Source organism: Pleurodeles waltl, chromosome 1_1, assembly GCF_031143425.1.
Source record: "Pleurodeles waltl isolate 20211129_DDA chromosome 1_1, aPleWal1.hap1.20221129, whole genome shotgun sequence".
Taxonomy (NCBI): Eukaryota; Metazoa; Chordata; class Amphibia; order Caudata; family Salamandridae; genus Pleurodeles; species Pleurodeles waltl.
This window is the reverse complement of record NC_090436.1, coordinates 156,004,389-156,027,919: the sequence shown is the minus strand read 5'-3', so window position 1 is coordinate 156,027,919 and position 23,531 is coordinate 156,004,389. Positions and strand designations below refer to the sequence as shown.

The 23,531-nt window shown below is 42.5% G+C and overlaps 1 protein-coding gene across 4 annotated transcripts in view; it reads right to left on the bottom strand.

Annotated features, from left to right (window-relative positions):
- DCC (DCC netrin 1 receptor) overlaps nucleotides 1–23,531 on the bottom strand; it is a 1,057,140-nt gene that overhangs the window by 208,270 nt on the left and 825,339 nt on the right. For all 4 annotated transcript variants that reach the window (XM_069219408.1, XM_069219414.1, XM_069219423.1 and 1 more), the window contains exon 12: nucleotides 14,941–14,990. In XM_069219408.1, the coding sequence (XP_069075509.1) occupies nucleotides 14,941–14,990 (50 nt within the window). The remainder of the gene's footprint in view (nucleotides 1–14,940; nucleotides 14,991–23,531) is intronic.

Below are 23,531 nucleotides of genomic sequence, written 5' to 3'. Positions count from 1 at the left end.
AACCTTGGGGTGAGCTGTGGAGCCCAAAAGAACCTTAAAAGAACATCTGGAAGAAGATCCAGAAGTTTGGAGCACTTTGGAGAACTTTTGGAAAAACACCCCATAGAGGGACCGACCCGCTGCGGCAACTCTAGCCGGCTTGCCTCAACCGTGACCCGGCCTGACTTGCAGGTTCGTCCCGGTGAAGAAAATCTCCAAGAAAGAGACTAAGTCCGAACGTAGGAAGTTGCCCGGGACCTCCCAGCCAGCGTATCCGAGGATGGCTCCAAGGGCGTCGGATCAAGATCCAGGTTCGCCCCGGTCGAAGGATTTTCACCTCGAAAAAATGACTAAGTCCGAAGGTAGAAATCTCTACTGAGGGCTCCCGCGACACGTATCTGAGGAAGAGTTGCAGAGGTCGGATTGGACTGGCAGGTTCGTCCCGCTGAAGAAAATCTTCTGAAAAACGACTAAGTCCTAAGGTAAACTTTTGACCGAGGCCTCCCGCGGACTGTAGCCGAGCCGGGCTCCATCACAGTTGGCCTTAAACTTTGACTTTGCACCGGTCGAGGTGCGACCAGATGACCAGATTGGCACTTTGTATTTCTATGCGTTTGAAAGTAATAATTCTTAAAAAAATTATATCTCCGGTTCTCCTTATCCGAATTTATTCGTTTTGGTGTCATTTTAAAGTAAAAAATATTTCCTAATTTTATAAATTGATTTTGGATTTTGAAACTGTTTCCTGTGTTTTATTTAATTACTGTTTTGTGATATTTGAATGCTTTACACTCTGTCTCCTAAGTTAAGCCTTGTCGCTCGTTGCCAAGCTACCAAGGGTTGAGCTGGGTTTAATTTACTAAGACCTAACTGGACCTAAGTGGGGGTTAGTGGCCTATTGCTAAGTGTAGGTACTTACCTGCCCTCACCAATAACCCATTTTCCAACAGTGTGTGATGGTTGACAGCAGCAGAGGCTCAGAGAATTAAAAAAAATCAGGAGACAAGAGCTGCCAGAGTTTAGGACTCAAAGGGCATCATCGATAATCTGTAGCAGCGCTGTGTCAGTGCTGCAGACTTGACTGAAACCAGATTGAAATTTGTCGAGAAGATTATTGTTTTAGGTATGTTGAGTGAGTTGCTCTGCTACACATCTTTCAGTGATTTTGCAGAGAAAAGGGAGGTTTGAGATAGGTCGGATATTGTTAAGGTCAGCGTTATCAGTGGAGGGTTGGTTAAGTGGGGTCACCTGACCAGATTTAAGGGCATCAGAAAAGGATCCTTGGCTGGGAAAGAGGTTAATCAGCTCTGTCCAGTAGGGAAGTTTGAGGGTATAGCAATCTACTGCAAAGTCGCTTGGGGTAGGGTCTAGAGGGTGGTTAGAAGGTTTGGTGTTCAGGATGTGTTTATGGAGGGAGTCTTCAGTGATGATATCAAAACAGAACCAGGAGCCTTTGGATTTGCGGACCTCATATGGGGAAGTATGTGAGTCATGGTCAATTAGCAATTTAACCTTTGCATCAAGGAACAGTGCAAAATCTTCTGCTTTACAAACCATGAAATGCAAAATGTCATCTACAGAGGTGGAAGGGATATTCTAAAAGAGATTTTAATTACAAATGCATTTAATCAGCCTATAGCTAGGGTTCTCTCATAACTTACTTTAAAAGAGTACATTTTGACCACTAAAAGCTTTGGAATCATTTAATAAATCTGTAGTTAACTTGCAGCTCAGATTGACCTTGGAATGTGTGTTGTGTAGTTTTGCTCAAGCAACATCAAAATTGTTTGACTCCAACTGGAAGACAGTGTTTTGTCCTGTTTAGTTTGTGTCACGGTTCAGTGAAAATTTAAAATTTATATATATGTCTGTGTGTAAGTATATATATATATACATATATATATATATATATATGTATATATATATATATATTTATATATACAGTGTTGTGAACTTGCTAGTCTTCATGAATTATAACTTCTGCTTTCCCCATGCACAGTTTATGCTCTTTCATATTACATCACTTACAATGTGTCAAATCATAGACTCATAGCAACACTCATGACATCTCAAATGGCATCATTTATGAGAAGACTATGCATGGTAGGAAGGTGAGTTATAGCTCATTTAGTCTGGCTAGCCAATCAAGTCATAAAGTAGTGTCGATGACTTGAGTGTCATCGAGTAGAGTGTCCTCGAGTAGAGTGTTCTCAAGTGGAATGTTGTCGAGGAGAATGTCATAGAGTGGCATAGATGGGAGTAGAGTCTTGTAGAGTGGAGTGGTATGGAGTGTGATAGAGTGGATAGGCACGTCGTAAAATGGAGTGGTGCATCACAGAGTGGAGCAGAGTGGTGTGGTGGAATGGAGTGGAGTGAAGTAGAGTGGTATAGAGGGGAGGGGCATAGAGTGGAGTAGAGTGTTCTATAGTGGAGTGGGGTAGAGTTAAATAGTGTGTCATAGAGTGGAATGGAGTAGCATGTTATGGAGTGGCATGTTGTAGAGTGTCTTAGAGTGGAGGGGCGTGCAGTGGAGTGTTATAGAGTGGACTGGCATGTCGCAGAGTGGAGTGATGTACTGCAGAGTGGAGCGGTGTGTCGTAGATTAGAATTGAGTGGCAAGTCATACAATGGCATGTCGTAGAGTGTTTTACAGTGGAGGTGCATTGAATGGAGTGGTGCAGAGTGAAGTGGCATGTTGTAGAGTGAAGTGGGATAGAGTGGAGTAGTAGAGTAAAGTTGGGTAGAATGGAGTAGATTGTCATACGGTAGAGTGGAGTAAAGTGGCATGGAGTGGCATAGAGGGAGCTGGATAACATGTCATTGAGTGGAGTGCAGTGTCGTATGGTGGCAGAGTGCAGTTGAGAGTCATAGAGTGGAAAGGAAACACATTTCTAACATCCAGCTTTCAACAATAGGCACCACACCTGAGTTCCATACTCTTAATATTCTTTTTAGCCACAATAAAGGCAAAGATTATCTACAAAATGTTCTTTTAGGTAAATTTGCTTTTAGTGAAAAGTAATGTGATACAATCAGGCGTTCTTTCTAATGTCATGCATGCCAAGGATCAGCCCTTGTTTCTGAGCTGTGGGAGATACTAGACTAACTCACTGTGCATCAGTGGACTGGCCTTCCAAATGAAACCAAGCCATACATGGATTGAGTCACTTCTATAAATGTTAGCCAACATATGGTCGAAATAAATGATTCAGTTTCCCTACAGCATTCTTCGTGTCCTGTATGTGGTTGGAAACACCTCTAATTACAAAAACTTAACCAGCAGAATATACCCTCTACTCACATAAAATTGAAGCAAAATAACATAATTCTGATTACCCATATGCCCATGGCAAGCATCCATATTTGGCCTTTGGTTTGACATTTCTTCCTCGTTTTGTAATTTCTTTCTCAGTACTTTCGATCCACTGTTTCTGCCCCAGTGGGTTTGAACTCCATTTCCGTTTTGTTCTCCAAAGCATGCAAGTATTTGTGTTCCACTCTATAGCCACTTCTATCAAATCATTTTTTGTTGTTGCGCCCGAGACATTTCACAAACAAATCTGTTTTCCAGAGTTTTGTCTGCAAAAAACCTAGTCTAGTGTTTTTCTCCATAAAATTGGACACGTTTTGATATATTTTAGTGACGTTAGTATAGGCAAAGTTAGACAACTTCAGAAAAACCTTGATGTATTCATTCGTTTTGTTGTAAGACCATTGACTATTTGTATTAATTCTTCTTTAGATGTAGTCGACTAACTAGAAATCATATTTACAAAGTCCCTATCCAATGGCTGAAGTTTTTACTCTAGTTAAACTATTTCTATTCTCTCTCTCTCTGATCATTTGCTCAGTTTACCAACTTGCAACTTCATTTCACATTGATAGGGAGTAGTGGGTGAACCAAAAATTGGAGTTATAATTTTGTTTCTTATATTATTGAATGCGAATTCCTTCGTGAGCTTCCATTAGCACATTCACCAGGGAAATCTTGGAGTATTTTTGTATTTGGAAAAAAGATCCTGAATTTGGGAACTACCTGCAGAAATCACTTCGATGATGATGCCGATCGCTTCAGTAAGTCCACACCTCACAGCCAACATTTTGGAATTCATTGGTGATTATCCCTCCTGAACTTATTGATACCAAGATATTGATAAATCTGGGTGCAAAATTACTGAATCGGTATTAGTCATGTTCTTGGATTGAGGGTATTAGATTTGATAAGAGATGACCGTCGAGTTCTTTCTAACATGGCTGCCAAAGCTTTCTGATAGGGTGGGAACAGCTTAGAGTATTAATAGCCATTCACATGGCCGATCTGGCCATTCAGATATTCTGGCATTTACCGACTGGGCTGTAGGCTACGGGGCTGCTTTCACAGCTGACTTGGCTACCATGGTCCAATGTGCCCTTTGGGCATATTCTAATTGCGACCTACCGCAGTGGAGGGCTGGGTGGAACATGTTTTAGAGCTGTTTTTAGCTTCTAGTCCGACCGTGGCTATTCATGCTATGTCCCTCATCTGGGAATAGACACATGGAGGAATTTTCGAAAAGTTTATTTTTTGGAATGCTAAGGCCTGAGTTCAATTCTTATGGTCATTGTATGACCAAATAGTGTGGTTCTCGCCAAATTACTTCGTCTCTGAGGAACTTCTTCCCACATCTGGCAAAAAATAGGGGCGCATAAAACGACTGACAAGTAGCACGAATTTTAAACTGGACTTAGTCATTTATATCCATTGAGGTGTTTTTGTTAAAAGCAATTGGAACTCAGTGCTACGTTTAAAGTAATATTTTTAACAAAAGTCCTTGCTGGTAATGTTCCATTTTAGAAGCACTTTTCTCGTTCGCTCTTCATCATTTAAAAATGCCAGCAGCGTTTTTAAAAAAAAGCTTTTATTCCGGGTGTATTTCACAGTTCAACATTATGATGTCTGCGACCTTTCACAAGGCTTTCAGAAATGCCCCCCATGGAGATCTGGGACAGATGACAAATCTCAAAGACAGCTGTTTGTTTAGTTCTTTTATTATAAGCGCCAGTAATGTGTTAAAATGTGTATCTGTTTGCCTCCACAGCGCGCAAAGTCTGGGATTGTGTGTTCTCCTTACACTACTTTAATGTTGCATTGCGAGATGTCTGACATTAGAATTCAGCAAATGCATCCGGTGAGTTGTTTCCATTGTCTACAGTGGGTGTAGGTGACGTCATGTACGTGACTGCACTTCACGTATCTACGGGGTACAGGTGGCCTCTGTTCTCTAGCGTCTCTTCACATTATTAAATTGTCCTTTCTCCCTTCGCAGGTTGCTTCATCCTTCCATGCTTAACCCCTTCCTTACTGCCGGTCTTCTTTCCACCTTCCGCGTCCCTCTCCTTCCTTGCATCCCTTCTCCGTCTTCTTGCCGTCCTTCCCTGTTTCCATCATAGGTCTTTCGCTTCTCTCTATCCGTCCTTTTTTACATTTCTTCCTTGCTTTCTTTCTCTTTTGCACTCCATCTCTTAATTCTTCCTTCTTTTCTTTTTTATTTTCCTTACTTTTCTTCCTTTTTTCTCTTTGCCACTCATTCTCTTCCTCCCGTTTATATATTTTTCCTTTCTTCCTGCTTAAACACGGTCATTCACCTGGATTAAAATGAACCCCTCTCCCCCCACAAAGTGCCTTTAGTGGAGTGCTAGTGGCTCCGTGTTCTTTCAACAAGAGACGACCGGTGATGTAACAAGGGCGGTGTGTGACCCAGTGCAAGTAATTAAAACATCACTGCCCCCTTCCCCCTGTTGTGAAGTGAAAGACCGCCATTACTGGGGCACAGAGGACCCATCACTCTTCTCCACCCCGGTGTTACTGCCCCTTTTGCACCAATGATACCTCGGTTCCTGGAAAAAAAATGTATTTTTTTTGTCTGTTGAAATAGCATCAGCATGGACATGACTAGGCCAACCCTATGCATTTGGTGGTGACCTCTTAAATCATCACACAAGTCGAGGACATCTAGAATACCGGGGTTCGGGTGTTTCTCATTTCTACTAGCGTGATAACGTGATAAAGCTACACTGGGTCCCCATTCCCATATCTTCAGGTAAAAGGTAGAGAGTGAATTTCCAGTTGAGGCTACCATGGTGATAGCCCACTTCTCCTTCAGCAGAAGCAGTGCTTATTGTATGAAAGAATAAGTGCCAGATATCAAGGCTGTTCTTTTTTTTAATCCACCCATGCTTCTTTTATCCAGTACCCTGAACTCCCTGTTGCTTTGTCTTATTTCTGCATCTTCTCTTTGTGACGTTGTCTTTCTCTGTCACCTCCACCCCGCCCGCATGTTTTTCCATCTCTTGCTCTCGGTCAATGTCCGGAGAGGGAAAATAAGTGCTGGTCCCCAAAAATTAGTGTCTGTTGGTCCCACCGGCAACCGCGGGCTCAAATTAAGCACTGAGCATCAATTATACTTTTCCCACACACACACACCTTTAAGCCTGTTCACAGTGAGTTCATGGTAGTGCATGCCTATGTGGGCTCAGACTGAGAGTGGAAGAGTTATTTTCCATCTGGCCTCAATCTCCTGGAATACTTATGGCACTCCTCAATATCTTTTATGCCTGTAAAGTTTCCAGCGAGTTTCGCAACACCTATAAGCGTAATTCCGGGCTCTCACTCACATTATAAATGTGGAAACCATAACCTATATAGTCCTACTCCTCTCCACCCCTTGGTGGTTCCCGCTCTCCTCACCATCAGTTTTCACTCTTCACCATCCAGTTATTTTATTCTTACACTTTTCCTTCAAATTGCTTGATACCATTTACAGTCTCTCCAATCTTATTTTAATTGTATTGTATTGTATTGTAATAGTATTTATATAGTGCATACTACCCCTGACAAGGCGTCAAAGTGCTTTTTGGCGAGTAGCACGCTACTCCGGAACCCAAAAAGAATTCCACCTCTTTTGTCACATTTTGATGCTTCTCTCTCTCTCCCTCTGTTCTGTTGTTCCGCTCCTCTATTTATGTATCTCGTGTTCCCTCCTAGGTGTTTCATTGCCCCTCATCTGCTTCCCTTTCCTTAAACCTATCTTTTTCATTCTCCCTCTCTGTAGCTTTGTTTACCGCAATATTTCACCATATGAACTCCCTGGCACCACCATCTCTCTTCCTCTCGTGCACATTCTCTCTCTTTCCCAAGCTGCATCCTCACCTCCCTTCCTCTAAATCATTTAAAGACAAATCGTAATTTTGAGCTCACTGTACTTTTTTCACTTTCTATGTTGGTCTTCATGAATTCAGGCTGAACTCCTTCTGGTCAACGCTGATAGCATGCATATCTTTAAAACCTACCAGTTCTTTAAACACTGAAATTCTATCCGTCACATGCAGCCTTAAATATGTCTGACTCCAGTCAACTGTGAAAACACTCAGCCATTAATAACTGCACTGAGCTGATATCTCCATTGCCAGATTCGTTCATCTATTCTCCGCATCTCGGAGGCCAGAGGGAAGCATAATCACCATGTGACACTGATGCACAATTTAATTGGACTACGTGAATGGCCAGAGGTCACTAGGCAAGCAGCACATTATATTGATTTTCATTAGGATTAATGATTAGGGTCAGGCAGAGCAGGTCTTACATTTTTGCACCCAGTGGCATCTGCTTTAATTAAAAGTCTCTCTGACTTGCCACACACATTCAACAGCACTTAGCATAGTTTTTTGTCAAACTCTGCAGAAGCATAAAACATCATATGTGGCTAAAACGTTTGTTTGGACCCAAAAAGCTCACCCTCCTTCCATTAAAAGGAAAAATGTGTAGGTGTTCAATGGACCTAATGGGCATAGATGTCTGCATTATAAGTGGCCTGAGTAGCATTTCGGGCTCCCAAACGAGTTACAGTACATCCGCTATGGTAATCACTGTACAGCATCACTGGGCTAGTCCTTCCAGTCACATGTGTTCCATAACGTCTTACAGATACAGAAAAGCTCGTAAAAATGCCCACGAATCAAATACCATAAACTACTTCAAAGGGACTATTCACATGCACATCCCAGTAGAACACACTCTATTATTATTAATGTTAGGACTATGCAGCAAGAGCAACTCCAACTAATACATTTCCATAACACTTTCTGACCGCAAGGAGGACATTATGTGGCATAGAAAGATAACTTGCATACCATTTTATGTAATCAATAACAAACCTTGCATGCAATTATGTTAGAATATTAACTAGGTAACATGATACATTCAAATCAGCAATATGAGAATGCCTTTGCAATCCAAACAGCATTCTCAGAGCGCGTCTGGAAGGATGTATTGCTTGGGAGCAGCTTGAAGTCAGAGTTTAGTAATTCACAAATGAAATAAATAAACGACTAAACTACATATTTGTAACCTATGGGCAACACAGTGGGCATTGGCTACTGTAAAATGTAAACTTCCTCTTGTATCATATAAAAAGTAGTGTCCTTTTCTAAACCATGATACATGTAAACAAGCATTCTCACTGTAGACCAGTGGACTCTAAAAATAAAGTATCACTGGCCTTTGGCCGACGATACATAACGACTCAAGTTCTAACAAGAAACTGTTTTAGCAGTTCATTCTATCTGTTCATTCTTTCTTTCTTCCCTTCTCTTATCATGAAGTATGTGAATTGAGAAGTAACAGTTTTTCAGCCTCCCTGGTTGATTAAGAGATTAGAGGCCCTGTGAAGATCTGAGGGTGTAGGCCAGCAGGGCAAATGATGATCTGAGGCGAGGCTACGGTATTACAGGAGGAGAGCTTCACTGGATGTGAGTGGGCAGCCATTTTATGTTCCACCATAACCGCTGCCCTTTTGACAATGGTTTACTTTTCATACCTAAACCGTAGGTTAGCGTCCAAGTTGTTAAAGATGATTCAAGCCAGGACACGACATGATCCATGTAATGCACATTTAAAGTGTAAAAGTGACTTCAGAGATCATGTAACTAGGGTGCCTACCAGAACTAGTGGCAGCATCTCCCATTGCAGACATGTTCATACATTTCCTGGCCATGAGTCTCAAAACCAATCAGAGCCATACAAGAAATCAAAAAGACCAATGGTGGTAGCTTTTTACCTACCTCCTCTATTCTTTTGCTGATCTTGTTTTAGCTAGCCTTAGGATTCTGTGCACTTTACTACTGCTAACCAGTGCTTACTCCTTAAAACATGGTTACATTGGTTTGTCTCTAAATGGCATATTTAATTTACATATAAGTCCCTAGTAAAGTGGTACTACATGTACCAGGGCCTGTACATTAAATGCTACAAGTGGGCCTGCAGCACTTTTTATGTCACCCTCTTATCACCCTTTTAACATGTCTCAAGCCTGCCACTGCAGCCTGTGAGTGCAGTTTTAAACTGCCATTTTGACCTACCAAATTAAACCTTTTGCCTGGCCAAACCGTCCTTTTTAATACATATAAGGCATCCCTAAGGTAGGCCCGGACACCCCAGAGGGCGGAATGCAGTGTGTTTAAATTTGGACATCTGCTTTTAGGTTTTATGTGTCCTGGTAATGAAGAACCCTTACCTTTGTTTTTCAGTACTGCAAAGCCTACCTCTCCAATAGGATAATATTGGAGTTACCTTAATAGATTTAATAAGCTGTATTTCCAAATGGGAGCAGGTCACCCGTTCATGTTTGGTGTCATTGAAACTGTAATGAAAAGTCAGATTTTAAATTATGATTTTGAAAATTCCACTTATAGAAAGTTGGAATTTTCCTGCCTTAGCCATTTAATGCTTTTAGCCTTGTTTTATTCCTCCTAGACAGCCACACAGAATAGAATGCTTAGGTGTGCCTGGATGGGCCTTCACTTGTGGGATCAGAGGGCAGAGCCGGGCACAGCTCTAATTACACTTGAGCAGGCTGTGTGCTGCCTCCATACAAGGGGCTGCATACTCCCTGTAGTTAGACTGGGGCCACAGCAGGGAAGGCAGGATGCCTGTGGACTTCAAAGGGGAACCCCGTGGAAGCTTCTCCCACTTCAAAGGAGAGCTAGGTATAAATATTGCATGTGAGATACCAACTTCTGGACCTGTAGATACTCTGCAAGCAGAAGGACTGAGTGAGGCTGAAAGAACTGCCACTCTGCTGTACTGCTGCTCTGAAGGACTGCTGTACTGCTGCACTGACACATGCTGCCTGCATCCCTCTTACCTAGGTGAGAAGGACTGGGCCTGCCAGCCCACCTGTGGACCCAGCAAAACCGACACATCTCCTGTGCTTCAGTGGCTTCTTCAGCAGAAGGACGGTGCATGAACCCCGCAGTAATGTCAGAACAGCCACCTGTGCAAAGCTTTCCTGATGCAGGAGTTTGCATTGCAAATGTCACATTGATGGCAGTCTTGACAGCTATGCAGGTTTTTGCATCGCAGCCGCACAGCTCCTCGGAATTGACACATCACCCGCAACTGTGCAGCGGATCCTCGACACCAGACTTTGCATCAAACACCATAGTCGACAGGATTCCCAATGATGACACAGGACCTTGTATCGCTGCCTTGCAGCACCTCAGAACCGACCCATCTCCTCGGCTGCATAATGCGTCCTCAGCAAGGGACCTCTCAGCCAGGGTTTAAGGTGCTCTTTTTCAGGGGCCTAACTTAGTCCCTCTATCCGGCCCATGCTCTATTCCTGGCAGCCTGGACATGTGACTTTGGTCCAGTACTGTGCGATCAGATATCCACGGTTTGTGCTTTTGTAGCTATTTTTACTGAAACTTTTAAAATTACGTATCTCAGGTTGTACTGATTGTATTTTTGTCATTTTGGTCTTTGGTCGTGGTTTATTTATTAAGAATTGCACTATTGTTCTAACATCTTGTGGGATCCCTTTTGCAGTGCATTATGACTATGAAGTTAGAGTTTGCTGGTGACTTCAGCCTGGGATGGATAGTGGTTTCTCCTTAAGGTTTCACCCCCCAGGTAGCAATAATCATCAAATCAGCCCACTCCTATCATCCCCTTTATCTCTGCCTTTCCATTCTTTGTCTTTCTCCCCTCTCATTTGCCGGCTCTTTCAAATATATCACTGTTTTATTTATTTCATTCTCTGTCTCTCTCTCTCTCTCTCTCGCACACTCTTTCAGATTATCACTCTTATTCACTCTCTCTTTATACCCTTGCTGCGACTGTTGAAGTAAATTCCATGGAGCTGGGTAAAGTGACAGAGGCAGAGGTGAACCTACTAAAAAACATTGTCACTGGGCTTATGAACTGTCCCCACCAGCATCACCAGCAAGCGGCACAGAATGGCAGCCAACCTGCCCCTCGTTAGGTGGCCCACAAGGCGACCAGACTCTATACCTCGGGGACAGATATGGCCCCCTTGAGACACCGCCAAGGATCTTGAGCCTCCCCCGGCAGAGACTGAAGTCTCTTCCAGATTGCCACCATTGCCATCTTGCAGTCTTTATGCTTCAGTATTAAACATGTACTGAGGTATTCACAAACAGTGTTTTATGTGGTGCAGGCAGACCAAGAAACAATGCCCTCTTGTGTTTATGCTGCACATTATTACAGCATGTATAACCGTCCCTCGCTTCCACCGCACCACAACCGGAGGCAGATCCTTCTCCCACCTCGCCGCCAAAACCTGGAACTCCCTCCCCGTCAACCTACGTCTGACCCAGGACCTCCTGACCTTCAAGAAACATCTCAAGACCTGGCTATTCGAGCAGTAGCAACTTCTTCCCCCCCTCATCCCCCTAGCGCCTTGAGACCCTACCGGGTGAGTAGCATGTTTAACAAGTGATTGATTGATTGATTGATGAATCGTGTTTAGTGTCATTATGGAGAGCCCACATTTGGATAAAACATGAACTCAGCAAAGAAAACCAAAGGAAATAAATAATTTAGCATTTCTAAAAAAAGCTATGTTTATATATCATGCTGGTATAAAGGTGCTGTTGCTTTGATAAATAATGAGCGATTATTCACAACAACTTGTGATCGGTTTATGGACTCAAAAATGATGAAATGGTGAAGTGGCACTGTTAGCATTCCATGCTGCATTCTGTGCTGGCCAATGGCCAACAAGTCTGTCTCTCTCTCACACACACACCAACCCACTCCTTCTTCCCCCGCCCCCCGGATATGTTAAGGTTAATTTCTGTAATGGCATTTGCAAATAACATCACATCTACTTTGCTGATAAAAGACACCGTTCTTCAACTTCAGCTTTCACATGTTCTTACTTGGCTAAAATACGATTCGAGGACTGCATCTCAGCTGAGGGAGTTCATTTAAAAGTGACCCGCCCCCACAATTTAAAAAATATGTAAATAACTCAAAGAGTTCAGATTAGGAAGAGTAGTCAGTCCCTGTCGTAGATGAGTTCTTTGTGAGCTTGTTGTCTCCGGTAGTCAGTTATCCTCATTTCCCACTGATGTCAGCCTAGAGCAATGCCCTGAGGTTCCCTTGGGCTGACATGACTCTCTCCAGTATTACACATTTTCAATCAGTTGGGTCGTCATTGAAGACTGACAGCTTCTGTTAGAAAGTTTTAATCCAAAAACGCAAAGGACAGGAGACATTTTTCCAATGGAAATACTTCCATTCATAGCATATTTTGGGCCCAATTCACATACAGTTAGAAAATCGAGAAACCCAATGACTTAATTCACTATTCACATAGCGAATCAAAAAGAGTTTAAGCATTTTCCCACTATGTAGAGTGTGCAATTGTTTTAGCAGTGGGTTAAAGTGCCAGCAGTACGTCACCTATAAACTGTGCACATGAAAATAAGGAAAATTCCACGTGCAGTGCCACGCACAATTTCTAAAGAAAGCAGCATGGCTAATGGGGAAAGCTCATGTTAGCACATTTAAGCAATACATTTTATGCGAACTCAGTTTGTCATAATGAGTTTGCTGTAAATTGCGAATTTTTCAAGAGTAGTCAGCATTATTCAACAATAGTTTTAAACAATCCACCCTTGCTAACAAGAGATGTAAATTGCATAATGAAATCATGACTATGTATTAGCATGTGGAAAGTTGCAAAGCCTCCTGACTCGCAACTACCCCTTTTTTAAGTCTTCTGAGTTTTGAAAGGAGTGACCGTCACAATGGTTCTATCAAATGCAAGTAAAACTGAATTTTCCCCGCAGCGGGAAACTGTTCTCCAGCTGCTGAGATGGGAAGCGGGTAGACTGGTGCCGTGTGGCAGCAGACCTCCTTTCTGAGAATCAGTTATGGGCAAATCCCAGCTCTTGTGCCCCGTTGCCACTCCAATATCGAATTCTGTGTTGTGTCCTAATCAGAAGGACAGACACACTCACCCACCTAAGGGAGGTCATATAGTTTGTGTAATATCAGGTCCCGGTTAGTGTTATTTAATGGAATAAGTCATAGAAGAATAGAAAAAAGACAGCCTCAGTACCACGCTTGGGGGCATCTTTACAATTCCCCTGCGGCACAATAACACCACCGGAGTGAAGCTTTTCTGGTTCTCCGGCGGCGTAGTGTGCCCGCACATATTTACAAGGCCCCATTAAGTCACATTGCATGGCTTTCTATGGCCATGTAAATATGGCCCTGTTTCACGCTTAACTCTGAGTGAAAAGGGCGTTATATGAATATTGCTGTACATACGGTGCACCCGCACTTTCTTAATGGCATAGAAAGCTGACTTGTGGCACCAGGCTGGTTCATTTTCTTGCAAATATTGCCTTGGTCTTCCGCTTAGGAGCACAAACCTCTTACAACTTTTTTTATTAAATTTTATGTCAAATTATCAGAGTTATGTGTCCTGCCAGGCGTATACATTCATAAAATAGTTTACATTTAAAAGAGAGGGACTATCTTAAATAAGGATTAGAACATTGGAATGTTAGAAGCTCCCCTGAAGACAATGAAGTGTCTCAGCGCTAATAATGGCTGGTATAAGCCCCATGCTCCAACATTACAACGTTTGAATTTCTGTTTCTTCATTTCTAATTTAGAAAACTTACCATCAATGAGTGGAACAGCCTTATGGCCCTTCTGCCTTAGGCAATACCAGTTGTTAAAAGGCCCTCTCCCTCGTTATATGCCCTCACCTTTTATTCAACATATAACTGGGGTTCGGGGCTTTTAACAAACTATAGAAGCCTCAGCAGTGGGCTATAAGGCTATGGTCCATACTTCTCACACTGTAAATTTGTGGGTCTATACAGATTTTGAAAATTTAAGGGAATAATCATGAAATTAATATTTTCCATGGCTACCTCTGTTTCTCCATCATGGGACTAAGATGTATTTCCTGTTAGATGCATAAAGAAGGCATTCTATTAAACTAATATTACTCTGAACGTACCTCTAAACATAGGTTGATTTGATAATATACAACAGAGGGACAGCCAAAGCAAAAAGAAACTCAATTTGTCATTGTTCAGGAGTGAAAGAGAAGCTGAGCATCGTGTCTGGTTATGAAGTCAAATGCACATTTCTGTTATTTGAATAATGTTATTCGTTGCTGATTTCAATAAGGAACAATGAACCTTGCTATTATTATTTTTTTTCAATATGTATGCTTCACTTTACTCACTTATTGTGTTTCTTGGTGGCACACCTACTCTGTTTTTCTGCTTCTCCTTTTTTGCTTTGGAGGATGTTTCATATTTTATTAATCTTCCAATTGTTAGAATTGACAATATCATGATATTAGCTGTCTTTCATCTCCTTTATTTAAACGAAATGTAATATTCCTGGCCTACATTTCAGAGCTATTTCATTTTGTCTGCATCATTTCATTCTTGCAGTTTTAATCTGTCTATGAGCAGAACATGAGTCCTGCCACACAGAGTCCAAAATGTATTTCTTACTGGACCACAGCTACTAATTATCTAAAGAAAGAACAACACTAAGTTATAAGAAAATGTTCTTGTTTTAGAAAATGTAATGTGCATGCTTTAATGAATTAGGCTAATTGATACACAAATACATGGTTGACTTACTCGTGAGTTGACAACTTCCAGTGAGATGTTCTGAGGGGGAGCATTTGGTACTGAAAGAAAAAAAGAAAAGTATTTTTAACTATCACATTACTGTAGACAATTGAACACAGATTCTCTTTTGGAACTGCATGTGGATTGTAATCACACATTATCATGGTTATATCCCTCACACTTTATAGTGCAGAGGTACTAGGCCTCGGTGGTAAAGAACCATAGCAATGTGATACTTCAAAAAGCTCCACAAACCCTGATCTTTAGAGTATTTAAATGTATATATATATATATATATATATATATAGAGAGAGAGAGAGAGAGAGAGAGGGAGAGAGAGAGAGAGAGAGTATATACATTTGTAATCATTGTGTGTAAACCTGGCAATTGGTCAATTTAATAATAAAACAATATAACAAATCTGTCATCTTAACTCCGTCACTGAAAATTATGAAAAGTCTCATTATTAATTGACACATCTGCTTCTAGACCTTTGAATATTATTATTTAATTAATCCAATGGTACCCAATGTTTTGTAAAAACCTACTAAAAGCGGCATGTCTGTTAAGAGATATTTATATATTTCAATATTTAAAACCTGGACTCCACCCTCAGCCAGCTTTGTCACAGAGCAGGCAGACTTATTTTAGGAAAATGTGTAAAGTATTTAGCTGTAGCAAAACATTTAAAATATCAAAAGACAAAACAACAACAAACCCACAACCAATTGAGAAAAATGAGTAAAATTTGAGTACAAATACACTAAACCCTCAAAAAAGGCAAATAAAGATATTATTAAAAAAAAAAAAGATTTAAGGCATAACGCAGAAAGAAAAAGCAACGAGCCATTCAATAGCCACTATGTGTGGTTTAACTGGACCTAGTCATGGTATCAGGCTGAGTGCCAATGGAAAGCTGTTCTGATACACCAGCCAGGTTCGTGCCAGTCAAACATTTTATCTCCTTACTGAGTATTTGAAACGTTGAAGTTCTCCAGTGTGCTATCCGTTGAAGTTCTCTCAAAGCTGGAGAGCCGTTGGATGAGGTCTAGCTAAAGGTTTTACTGTGAGAACCTGAGAGCGGAAGAAATTCAAATTTTGCAGATGCTAAAGTCCTTGTGTCAGTTAGATACTTTCACGCCTATATCCAATTGCTACCTTAAGTCTTACTGTTTCCTATGGCGCTCAAAATCCTCCAGTGGGGCAAGCTTGAATATGTATGAGAAAAAGGACCTTCAAAATCAGACATCTTTGCTGCAAGGTACCTACAAAATCTGACGTCTTCGCTTTAAGGCCGCACTGATGCTATGGAGTGCTTGGACCAGCAAAAATCTTTTAAGTCACAACTTTTGAGAGTTTCTGGAGCAGCTCCTCTTCGTCTCTTCTCCAGTTCCCAGTACCTTATTGAGTGCACTTAGGGGCCAGGACTCTCTCCACCAGCAGGGTTCAGGTTATGTCCAACTGCTGGGCACATGGACAAGACCTCCAGTTAGTTGTGTCCCTGCAGCCACACAGAAGGACTTACATTTAAATTATTTACTTCACTGCTGCAATAACTAAAATGTTTGATCAAAGGAGTCTCATGGCAAATATATTTTTTCTGTTTTAATTGGTAAAAGCTCCCAATCTCAAACATGCATGCATGCCCAGCAACTGCACTGAAAGAATGTGCTAGGAAAATAGTGCCTGCTATGCAGGTCATTATTACTTATAACATAAGGCGCATTTTTGAAGCTCATATTCAACCGTGGGGCATTTTGGCACTAATGTAGCAGTGTTGTATTGTTATCCAGCTCAATGGTGCTCATTTTATGGACCTTAGATTTATTACAGGCTGAGTATACCTACCTGGATTCAAACCAATGACCATAAGGCAGAGGTCTTCAAACTGGGGGGCGGGCCCCCCTAGGGGGCCTCAAGTGACCCCGTGGGGTGCCAGGCTCTGGCTAAATAAAGTTATACACGGATAACAGTGTTTTGTTTTAAGCAGACACATGTTCTTGAATTTTAAAAAAGGTAACAGTACTTAACTGCAGTGTTTAAATATGTCTAGACATATTTAAACATTGCTATCTTTATAAAATATTTATGAAAACTTATGAGGGGGCACGCCATTAAAAGGTTTGGAGATCACTGTCATAAGGTCAAATTCAGCTCCCTGAAGTTGTTGCACTAGTTTACTGAGCTTCCAGACGTTCCTCAGCTTAATTTCATATTGAATTATAATTTGTAACTTTAAGGATTCTTCTGTAATTTGATAATCAATCAATTCCTCTACTTATGTCTGTGCCATGTACAGAAAATCACCTCATTTCTTACAAGCATTGCATTGACAAGATGCTGGAAAGTCGCTACTGGTCAGTGTGAAGTAAATCAAGAGCAGATCCTTCGCAGTATGGATTTATGGGCAAACTTGTATTACAAAGAGAGACATGATGGCATTTCATGGTATATACTTTTCACTTAACTGAATCAACTAAGATCTGGATTTAACCACAGTTTGCATGGGTCATCCCATGTTTTTGTAAATTAAGGCCAATCTTAATGTATGTTGGTAGGTAAGAGGGTATGATGTGTCCTTGAGACTTCTCTTATTGAATAACAGTTAATAGATGATTTAGACTCCCTTTTGATGTTTCTCTCTTTTGTTGTGTTTGTAAACAATCAATCAAAGGATGTATTGCTGCTGGCTTGAACTGAAAGCTAAGAGGTTTGAGATGACTGTGGTTAGCACTCACTTTTTTGACATTTAACTCCGGGTTAACAAACCATTCCAATTGCACACACAAAAAATATAAAAATATATGACACTGACCTGTTCACGGAAACAACAGATCAAAACTATGAAAATGGGCAGATGTATTTGGTAAACCATATTTTATGTATACTTCAAATCTCAGGCCTGAGAATTGTGTTACTTATTGCTGTGGACTGCAGACTAACATGTGTAGTAGGCTGTAAGTGGGGAGAACTGCCCAACCGTTTGGGAGATCTCATCACTAAAGCAGAAGAACCTAAAGAGACCATCAGCATTGGCATGGTTTGCATTAGCCACCAGAGGAGGCTAGGGTCTTTCTGAATCTGGAAGTGAGGCCCAAGAAGGTATGGTCTCAACTTCTTTAGTGCCCAGACCACAGCAAAGGTTTCCCCCTCAATGGCACTCCACCTCTATTTCCGTGGTATTAACCTCCTGGAGATGAATGCTACAGGTTGGTCTATGCCCTTTTCATTAAGCTGTGATAGTACTGCCCCTATGCCATGTTTAAAGGCATCAGTTTGCAATATAAATTCTTTGAAATAGTCAGGGGCTTTGAACATAGTGGCTGTGCACATGGCCTGCTCCAGGGAGTCCAATGCTTTCTGCCATGCCTATGTCCAAATCATATATCTGGGTTGTTTCTTGGATGTCAGCTCTGTCAAGGGGGCAACAAAGGTGTCAAACCTCCTGTAATATCCTGTGAGGCGTGAAAAGGCTCTCACCTTTTTCTGAGTCTTTGGGGACTCCCAGACCATGATGGCTTCTATCTTGGCCTGGAGGGTCTACACGTTACCCCCACCCACTGTTGTGTAGCTATTTTAGCTATAGCTCCATGCACATTACTTTAACACACTTGGCCGCTGTGCACTCTAACCTAGATATGATTATTCGGCTTTATTTTATTGTTACAATAGCCACTTTCATGGTCTTGTTTTATTTTCTATTTATCTAACTTCTTTTTGCCTTGGCCAGCACTCTGTTGTCAAACAAGACATTCTTGCTCACTCTGTGCACTTTTCAAGGCTACAGCATGGTACATTGCCGGTGAACGTGGTAGAAGTTTAGTCTCCAACATTCTTAGAAAACACACATCCTTACGTAGGGACATTTTCTCAGAACATCAGCTGTCTTGTTATAAAAACACTTCCTTGTCCCTTACACATTAGAGGGAGATTCCAGCCAGAGAACCACAACTGTATGCTGATTGCCGAATGCTTCGCTATCGATGCTAACACAGACCGCAGGCCTTCGCCTGAATAGGCAGTGTCCTGATCCTTCAACACAAAGGGCTGCGCACCCTCCTGTAGTGAGTTTGGAGTCAGGAAGAAAAGACCCCTGAGCACTTCAGAGACCCTTCTTGGAAGCCACCCCCACTTCAAAGGCACAACTGGGGATATTTACTGGACATTTGACCCTATCAACTCAGTACACTGCTGGACCTGTCAAGAACTTTGCCAGGAATGACTGCTGTGCTGGTACAAGCCTGCCACTGTGGACTGATGCTCTGGAGGAACTGCTTCTCTGCTTTGCTGCACTGCTGCCTGCTGCCTTCTGTCCTGGTAGGGAAGGACTGGACCAAACTCACTTGAACCCAAAGTGACTGCAAGAACTTGCTGACTTGCCTCCAGTTCTTCTGTGGTACCAATCCAGTCCTGCGCCCTCGGAAATGGGTATAATGTGCTGCAACTGCCAGAACCTGCACATCAGCGCCGTTGTGCCTTTTGGAACTGTCTCATCTCCATTGATGCCGACACATCACTGCTGCTGCGATGATCAAGGACACTGTATTGCCAACTACGTGACTCATTGTCTCCATTCATGATGCATCTTTGAGTTTCCTTGCCTCGGAGCCAACACATCGCCTACATCTTTTTAATTGATGCCATTGCATCGCCTCTCTTTGCATCTTGATCCTTGTTCTCGTCACCAAAGCAACTCCAAATCAAGATACTGTTTCAATGGACCAAGGCTGGTCCCTGTATCCAACCTGCGATCCATTGCGGTTGGTCTGACTTTTCAGATTTTACCCAGTCTAGCGCAACCAGAAAGCTCTGGGTGTCACTTTATCCTTTTAAGCAGTACAGCAAAGTTTATTCTTTACAAAATTATACCTGAACTTCTACTTATTGGACTTTGTTGTTTAGGTCTTATTGTATTCATTTGTGGTATTTTCACTGTGTTACTGTTTGAAGTGTTGCACAATATTTTACACATTGCCTCTTAATTTATGCCTGCCTACTCTGAGCCAAGCTACTTGAGAGTGAGCACAGGTTAATTTATTGTGTGTATGTGAATTACCTCGACTAGGGTTGTGGTTCCTGCTTGGACAAGGTACATACCTGTGCTAAACAGAAGCCCAATTTCTAACAACACTTTTAGTTGGCATTTCTCACCCTATCCATTTGGTGCCCACTGCTAGTGTCCTGGATCCCATAACTATGAATGGCTCTGCTGTTGGAAGTTGTGTATTCCTGCCAGATAGTGAGACAAAGAGGACTGGGTGTAGGCAGAATGGGCAAGACTGCATAGATGCTCTGGGTGAAACTGTCCATGCTTCCCTTCTATTTCAGTGAGACTTACCTCTAGCACACACAAAGGAACCTGACACTAGAATTTGTCACCCTAGACTTCTTGGAACACTAAAAAGGGAAGAACGTTTTAGAACCAGATGTAGAAGTAATATAGGGGATTCCCCCCACCCCACACTTCAAAGATTGGGATCAGGAATAAATACTGGACCTCCAGAGCAACTCATCAGTACACATCTGGACTTGTAGACACTAGAGAATATAGACTGCCTTTTTCCCCAGAGGAGTGCCCTGTGCTACTACAGGACTGCCAAGCTGATTGAGGCCTACCTTATTCTCCAGAGAACTGCCCTGCTACTTGAGGCCTGCCTGGCTCTCTGAGAAGGAAGACTAGACCTGCTCCCTATATTCCAGGCTAAACTGAGTGATTCAAAGGTTTCAGCTAGCTGACTTCTTGTTTTGAGCTACAGGTACACAAAAAGGACCAGAAGCCTCCCTTCAGCTACTTAGCTGACCTGCTGAAAATTGAACTGCTTGAGCCCTGGCGGTCTCTGCTAGGGTGAGTCCCTGATCCCCCACATGTGCCTCCCCAGGTACTGGGCTCTTGGCTAGCATCAGATTGCAATCCTCTTCATGAAAAAGAGAAATCTTGAAGATTTGGGCCCTGTGTGACCACAAACAGAGACGTTAGTGCCAAGACTCTGCCTTGTTGACCACCAACGTTTAGCTCCAGTTACCCCAACTGTTCACACCACAGTGACCGCCATCGACTGGCAATCTGAGATCTGCAGTTAGTGCTACAGCAATGATAGCCCAATGTGACTGTCAACACAAGTCTCCAGTAATGACCATCAGCAAAGTCTGACCGGACCTTTGTACTATGACGACGACCGTCCACAATGCAGCAATGACCATCAGCGATGCTCTCCATGCTCCTCGCTGCCTCCTCCACTACGAACTGGACTCCTCACTCCCAAGTAACTTTTTTATCATGACTAACCTGGTCTCTGTTTCTGACCACCAACTGAATTTGTGACTTTTCCCCATCTAGCACAACCATATGACCGCGAGTGGTGCTTTGTGCTTTTTGGCACTATAGCAACCTAAAGATGTAAAATTGAATATCTATAGTTCTACTTATTGGATTTAAGTCATTCTGGTGTCATTCTTTCCATTAAAATGTACTCTGTTGTTCTAACGTGGTTAGTGATTTTTCTTGTGTTCTATGTTCACTTTTGTATTGTTTGTGTGATGCATAAATAATTTACACTTTTTCCCTAAGTCAAGCATTACTGTTTTGTGCTTAGGTTCCAGAGGGTTAAGACCAGGTTAATTTATTGACTTTTGTGGTTCACCCTGACATGAATTGTTGTTGTTGACTGAGTGGGGCTTCCTCCCTCTACATTACTCTAATGTCTTACTCTATGCAATGTGTAATATGCATATAATGTGTGTGTGTTTGTATGACATGATTATTTTGTAGCGAGTTTTGAAATCTTGCTGAAACTACAGAATATACTTCATGTTAGAAATGGGGTCTTTGGTTGACAGTCAGGTTACCCCCTGTTCAAGCAAGGACCCTCACTCTAGTTAGGATAAAAGAGAATCACCCTCAGCTAACCCCTGCTTACCCCCTTGGTAGCTTGGCAGAACAGTAGGCTTAACCTCAGAGTGCTGGGCGTAAAGTATTTGTACCAACACACACAGTAACTTAATGAAAACACTACAAAATGACACAACACCAGTTTAGAAAAATAGGAAATATTTATCTAGACAAAACAAGACCAAAACGACAAAAATCCAACATACACAAGTCAAGTTATGATTTTTAAAAGGTTTAAAATAAAAAGAGTCTTTAGGTAGTTGTAACAACACACTAGCGCTGCTAGCGTGAAAATGTACCTGGTTTGCGGCAAAAATAACCCCGCACGGGCGGTGTGCGTCGAAAATAACCCGGCACGGGTATATGCGTCGAAAACAGCTCGGCTCGGCGAGGCGCGTCGAAAAAGCCAGCCACGCGACGGTCCGAAGTCCCGCGGCGCTGGTTGCGATCTCTCAGCCTTCGTCAGCGATGCTGCGCGTCGTTTCTCCTGCTCCGGGCGTCGATTCTCCGGTCGCGTTTCCAGCGGCGTCGTTTCTCAGCTGCGGAGCCGGCGTCGCGTCGTTTTCTCAGCCGCGATCGGATTCGCGTCGATCTTTTCTCCGCACGGTGCGCGGTGCGTGTATTTTTGTCCTTAGGCTGCCAGCCTCTCCTTTCAGGGTCCCAGGAACTGGAAGGGCACCACAGAGCAGAGTAGGGGTCTCTCCAGAGACTCCAGGTGCTGGCAGGAAGAAGTCTTTGCTATCCCTGAGACTTCAATAACAGGAGGCAAGCTCTACATCAAGCCCTTGGAGATTTCTTCTTCAAGATGGAAGGCACACAAAGTCCAGTCTTTGCCCTCTTACTCAGGCAGAAGCAGCACTGCAGGAAAGCTCCACAAAGCACAGTCACAGGCAGGGCAGCACTTGTTCCTCAGCGGTCAGCTCTTCTCCAGGCAGAGGTTCCTCTTGATTCCAGAAGTGTTTCTAAAGTTTGTAAGTTTGGGTGCCCTTCTTATACCCATTTTAGTCTTTGAAGTCACCTTTCTTCAAAGGGGACTCACACCTTCTTGTGAAATCCTGCCTTGCCCAGGCAAGGCCTCAGACACACACCAGGGGGCTGGAGACAGCATTGTTAGAGGCAGGCACAGTCCTTTCAGATGAGAGTGACCACTCCACCCCTCCCTCCTAGCAGAGATGGCTAATCAGGAAATGCAGATCACACCCCAGCTCCCTTTGTGTCACTGTCTGGTGTGAGGTGAAAAACAACCCAACTGTCAAACTGACCCAGACAGGGAATCCACAAACAAGGCAGAGTCACAGAATGGTTTAAGCAAGAAAATGCTCACTTTCTAAAAGTGGCATTTCCAAACGCACAATCTTAAAATCAACTTTACTAAAAGATGTATTTTTAAATTGTGAGTTCAGGGATCCCAAACTCCACATGTCCATCTACTCTCTAGGGGAATCTACACTTTAATCATATTTAAAGGTAGCCCCCATATTATCCTATGAGAGAGAGACAGACCTTGCAACAGTGAAAACGAAATTGGCAGTATTTCACTGTCAGGACATATAAACCACATTACTATATGTCCTACCTTATCCATACACTGCACCCTGCCCTTGGGGCTACCTAGGGCCTACCTTAGGGGTGCCTTACATGTAAGGAAAGGGAAGGTTTAGGCCTGGCAAGTGGGTACACTTGCCAAGTCGAATTTACAGTGTAAAAATAC